This window comes from Phycomyces blakesleeanus (genome assembly GCF_001638985.1).
Source record: "Phycomyces blakesleeanus NRRL 1555(-) unplaced genomic scaffold PHYBLscaffold_16, whole genome shotgun sequence".
In the NCBI taxonomy this organism is placed as follows: Eukaryota; Fungi; Mucoromycota; class Mucoromycetes; order Mucorales; family Phycomycetaceae; genus Phycomyces; species Phycomyces blakesleeanus.
The window spans coordinates 514,994-520,993 of NW_017265149.1; the positions used below are offsets into that span (position 1 = coordinate 514,994).

A 6,000-nucleotide genomic window follows, 5' to 3' on the forward strand; every position below is an offset into this window, starting at 1 on the left:
GACAAATAAACTCCAAGTACTCAGGAGTCAAGTGCTTGCGAACAACAATCAGAAACACAGGAAAATAAAACTAAGTTTCACAAAAATCAAACGCCTGCAAGCAGCACCAGAAACATATGCAAACAAAGTTTGGATACGAGATAGTCAAACGCCTGTGAATAGCAGCAAGTGACAAAGGAAGGCAAACCCCCGATACATGCAACAGTCAAATGCTTGAAAACAACAGCTAGACCAAAAGACAGATAAAGTCCAGGTATATGGTAGTCGAACACATGCGAGCAAAAATTAGAAACGCAGAAAAAAACCAAGTTTCACAGCAGTCAAAGGCCTGCAAGCAACATCAGAGACGTATGCAAACGCCTACGAATAGCAACCAGAAACAAAGGGAGACAAAACCCAGATACACGCAACAGTCAAATGCCTGTAGGTAGCGACCAGACCAATAGACGAATAAAGTCCAGTTACGCAACAATCGCATGCTTGCAAACAACAATTCAGAGAAACAGGCAAAAAAAGCAAGTCTCACAGCAGCCAAAGACCTGCAAGCAGCACCAGAAATACATGCAAACAAAGTCCAGATACGTGGCAGTCAAATGCTGGAAATAAACAATCAGAAACACAGACGGCCAAAGTCCAGATACATGGATGACGATTGCCTGAAAATAACATCCAGAAACACAGACAGCCAAAGTCTAGACAACGAAACAAAAGGGACCAAGAACGTCCAAACAAAATAGGGAAAACCAAGAACCCAAGAACTCGATTATAGCCTTGGGGGGTGGAACTCAAAAAGATTTCTACCAACCCGAAACTATTTTTTTTAAAAATAAATAAATAATTAAATAAATAAATTAGAGTTAATAAATTTTCAATATGTATAAATAATAAATATAGTAGTAAAAATATAAGTCAAAATTTTACCTTTTTGAGAACCAGAGGGTCGCTACCACCACTTTCGAATATATGCAGACGGTGATTAACAGCAAGTGCAACGAGCCACAACTCAGCCTACACCTGCTCTGCATACATCGGTGTAGACAACTCCACGTCTACCTTCCCTCTACTATCCAAAGACTTTGGACTCGGAACCAAACAAGCAAGCGGACCATGGCGTCAAACTTGAAAAAGAATGATTAGCCAGACCTTTGAATATGCGAGCAATTGGAACCGAACGTAAAGGGGAATCTGACTACCGCCTGCTGACCCTGGCATCTCATGCTTCATCGTCAAAGTCACTCTCTTCTAACTCAGCAAGGAGATCTGCCAACACTGAGTCTTGCAGGGTGACGCCCTCGTCGTCATCTTCGTGTCCCTTATCCGAGTCCTCTTCGTCATCATCATCATCTTCTTCACCTTCTAGGACTTCTTCTGGACTCTCGGGAGCGGTAGTCAGCCACGCCACAACACCAGGAATTGTGGTAGGCTCTGGTGTCTTATTCTCTGGCAACGACACGCCAGATTGGCCGGGAAGGCCAGCACCAGAATCAGATCCGGGGAGAAGAGGGGAAGATGGTAGTCTTGGACCCTCCTCTGGATTCCCCACGAGATCTTCTGCAACTTGCTGTGGGACACAAGTCGCGCCTTTGTTGGTAATGTTTACCTGTTCAAGTGGGAATGGGCAAGCCACACCAGAAGCAGGAAACATGGTTGCAGCACCAGAAACCGGAAACATGGTAGCCGCACCAGAGACAGAAAGTCTGGTGGCAGCACCAGAAGCGGGAAACATGGTGGTAGCACCAGAAACAGAGAACATGGTAGCCGCCATGATGGGAGAGGCTTTTGAGACTAAGCTCTCATCCCAGTACATGAGGCAATCGTCTTGGTAGTGATCAAGGTTGCCCTTGATCCCTGGAACTACCTCGACGGCGAGGTCCATCAGACTGTCGCCATACAAGTCTTCTGGAACCATCGCTAGTTCGTTGTTCACGTTGTACCAGCAGGCTGTGGAGACGCCTGCAACAACGACACCGGCATACTCGACATCAAGCATTTCGGAAGACTCTGGCTCAGAGATTATACTCATTGCACAGTCGAGATCTTCCTCATCTGCATCCGTCAGCATCTGCTCCAAAGGAGTGTCAACAGTGGACAGGAAGTCCATGCGTTCTTGTTGCCCGAAGGCAAAAAGACCTCCGACCAACGCAGGACACTGAGGAACCTCCTCCGACCAGACAGTGTTTTCTCCGTACCAGCAGTCCTCCATAGCCGAAGCCATCTCTACTCCAGCCGCACCCACTTGTTGGGCAGTGTACACGGAGAGATTCTGGCCAGCCCGAAGGTCTTCACTAGTATCCTCGATTGACATAGAGCCAAAGAGAGATACCAGATTGGAAATTTCTATGAGGATCATCTCCTGGCCAGAGGAAGGAAGCTCACCAACCAAAGAAAAGCTTGGTTTCTGTTCAGTAAATGGTCCTTGCTCAGGGGAACAAGGCAAAGCAAGGGAACACGCAGTTACAGAAACACTGGTATGGACTTTATCATAGCAAATGCTATGTGGTTCGTCCTGGATACCGTCTTTCAACGGCTCTGGAGTAGATCCAATGAGCTTAGAAGGGCTCGCCTTTGGAACTAGCACCTCAAACATCTGCTCCTCCAGTTCCTCCCCATAATATGGGAGTCTGGTTCGGACCAAGCGTTTGAGTCCCTGGTTCTCATGACGCACTGGAATGTACGCCACTTGTTCCATGTGGGAACGCTTGTCATCTTCACAAACTGTTGAGTTCATCCGATGGCAGATGCTGTTCTGTTGATTCATGGAAGTAGAACTAGAAAGACCTTCGACATCACCGGCACCATTAATCTCCGAAGAGACGCCAAGACAAGATATAGGCCCCAAGGCATCTCCAAGGGAGCCACTACGGCAGGAACCAGAAGAAAATATCTCCGACGAAGTACGGAAAGACTGCAAGCAACCTTCATCGTCTGACATATGGTCAATGTTAGTATCTATGTTGATATTACAGTACTCAATAGCTGTCTTACCTTTGTGGATTACTTTCATTCCGTATGAGAATAAGTCCATGTTAAAAACAGAGGGGACTGAGAGAGAGGATATAGCTGCGAAAAGCAGTGCGCAAAAGTAGGCTGAGGCAAGACATAAAGTCTGCAAGGCAAGTTGGATGGGATAGGAAATCATGAGAAATTGCGGGAAGAGAGGTATACGGAAAAAAATGAAAAAATTGAAAGGTTGATGCTTCTTTTATAGACAATTTGTCTATCTCATTCCTTGTTGATGGTACTGCTGTTTCTTTGTGACAGCTACTACATTACTCATTCAATCATAGAGCAAAGAATGTAGCTAGGAGTTTTTCTTTGTATTTCTTTCAATTTTCACTTCTTTCCGTAATGATATGTATGTAGTAAAGAGTAGTAATTTAATTTTAACAGCTAACATTAATTTAAGACCAAAAAAAAATTGAATTAAATATCGTCTAAAAATGTGCGGATGCATTAAAGCAGTGGAATTTTTCTTTTAAAAAGTACTAGAAAATGAAAGAGAATGTTGAAGCAAATAAGTAAAAAAAAAAAATATAGCCAAATAGTTAACCAATATCTAGAAATAGAGGTTTTTTTCTTTTATTACTTAAAGCTGATCTGTGCTCTGTTTATATAATGTAATCAAATATATGAACTCAAGGAAAACAAGCAGAAAACCAGTGATTTATATAGACAGCCAATTTGCAAAATGTTGTAGTGAAAGAAAAATACTTTGTGCCTATCACTTAAAGTTAGTGATAGTATGATTAGATCGACCAATTTTTTAAGAGAGTAAATCTTTCATTTTTGAAGAGAACATGTATTTCTTAGGGAAAATGTCATTGGAATATATTATAAGTGATATTCAAACTAAAGAAAAGAAAAATGGTCTACATAATTTGTATGACCATCAGTAAGAAAATGCTGGGGGTATTGGAAGACCTTGCCGATGGAATGATACACGTTTGTATCAACTAGTGTACTCTGATCGGCCTGAGTAATGATAAATGTAAGATGAGCTATGTTAATAAAGATCTTCATTAGTTAAATATTGACATGCTATCAGTAATAAATAAAGAGAAAAAGTACTTGATTTCACTAATATTATTCCTGGGCTTTTGCCTCAAACTCCACGCAAAATTTGCTGGTTTAATATTATACACAAGCAGCTTCGTTATTGTTTTCTTACTGTCTTTTATACAATATCAGCTCGATCTTATAATATGAAAATCATATTGTTTGATGATTCTACAATTATTTGATTATTTTAAATGTCTTGAAATGTATTAACTGCTATCTTTAATGTCTATGCTAAACACATATTATCTGAGACACTATATACTGACTCTTAATTCACTTATATGTATAATTTAAATACTATTTTGAAAAAGAGATGAGTAAAATATTATTAATTATGTAGTAGAAAGCAATAGTAATGCAGCAAGTTTCTCTGATCTATACAATGTAAGATTAGTATTGCTGTAAAGAAAAAGATAATACAATTTTCTTCTATTGCAATAAGTCAGTAAAGTACTATTTCTGACATAATCTCCTATTCTTAATTATATTTATGTAAATACACAATAAACAATAGTATATCTTGTTCAAGACAAATTTAAACGACATTACCATCATAATTAAAGTCAAGTCATATTAATTTCGTGATTTTTTTAAAGACTTCTTATTTTACTATATTTATACGAGAAACATATAAAATATTAATAAAGAGAGGGGGAACTCAGTAGCAGCTCTCAGCATTAAACGCTTATTAGCTGTAGATTTAAGCAAAGAAGAATAAAATACAAGGTTTAACAGTTAGTAAAAACACGCTATTGACAAAATTATATAGAAAGATAAAGAGAGAGAGATAATAGATCCAAAATGAAAGACGCAAGCTCTGACATGATAGCAAGAAATATATATATATATATATATGTAGCTAATATATTTTTATCTTTTATCTTGAATGGTCAACAAACTTTGTCTTTATTTTTAAGATTGATTCATAAAGTAGCTTCTGTGCGTTGGTTAAAGAAAAAACGATATTCAAAGGAATACATACAAAACTTGCATTAACAAATTATTGTATCTTTCAAAGCTAATGCAAAAACGGTTTTATTTTATAGACAAAATAATATTTATAATAATCATAATCATAATCATAATCATAATAACATCAGAAAAGAACTTTGTATATATTCTTTTTCTATCATATGAGTAACTTACATCATGTCAAAATACCTCTAATTATTGTTTGCCCTCCTAGTAAGATACAAGCGAAATACATTGTGGATCCCTAGTTTAAAGTCTATAGGAAGATAAATAGGTCTAGTAGGGTATATAAGCAATTATCTGACACCAATAAAGTCTCTGATAAACTAAATGCAATCTATGGCTACGTATTGACTTGAAGAGGAAATTTATTATTATTATCATTAATAGAAGGGTGAGCTCATATTTGTGACAATCAACTATGCGCCAATTGTTGTACCATAGGCCAAGTCTTGTAGGCTAATTGGCCAACCTTTAATTAGGATAACATTTGACAGCAAATAGTAAACAAAGAAAGGTAATATTAGAAATAATTTTGATATAGTATAAGAGCATAAGTTTGACTACTAAATCAAACTCGTAAGCATCGTATTTATATATATATATATATGTACATATCCTATTTTGATTCTTCTTCTTTTAAAAGACAAAATAATATAATATAAAAATATTGTTTCATCTTGTAATTCATAACTTGAAGATATTCTGTCAATTCGTTGTCAGGTGTTTATATATATATATAAGTATTTATGTCAGCAATAAAGTCACCTTTGTTGACAAACTTTAAACAACGTCTTTAACATTGGTCATCAACATTGTGAGAATTATGATGACCAATACTGTGCGCTACAGGTCCAACGGTGAATGTTACTGAAATATTGGAATGAGCAGCAACGTCTGGATTCCCAAAAGGGGGAAGTTAGCGGCAGTCATGGTATACAAAATAGCATGACACACAATCCTTGAATG

The 6,000-nt window shown here is 37.8% G+C and overlaps 2 protein-coding genes across 2 annotated transcripts; one reads left to right on the forward strand and one right to left on the reverse strand.

Moving 5' to 3' along the window:
* Positions 1-257: 257 nt before the first annotated feature.
* PHYBLDRAFT_147751 (hypothetical protein) lies at positions 258-1,133 on the forward strand (the record flags this gene model as incomplete). Its single annotated transcript, XM_018431941.1, has 3 exons — positions 258-423; positions 457-722; positions 1,038-1,133. 3 exons carry the CDS (start codon positions 258-260, stop codon positions 1,131-1,133), a joined length of 528 nt encoding a protein of 175 aa, XP_018289287.1.
* Positions 1,134-1,213: 80 nt separating this feature from the next.
* PHYBLDRAFT_147752 (hypothetical protein) lies at positions 1,214-3,139 on the reverse strand (the record flags this gene model as incomplete). Its single annotated transcript, XM_018431942.1, has 2 exons — positions 1,214-2,925; positions 2,986-3,139. 2 exons carry the CDS (start codon positions 3,137-3,139, stop codon positions 1,214-1,216), a joined length of 1,866 nt encoding a protein of 621 aa, XP_018289288.1.
* Positions 3,140-6,000: the final 2,861 nt, after the last annotated feature.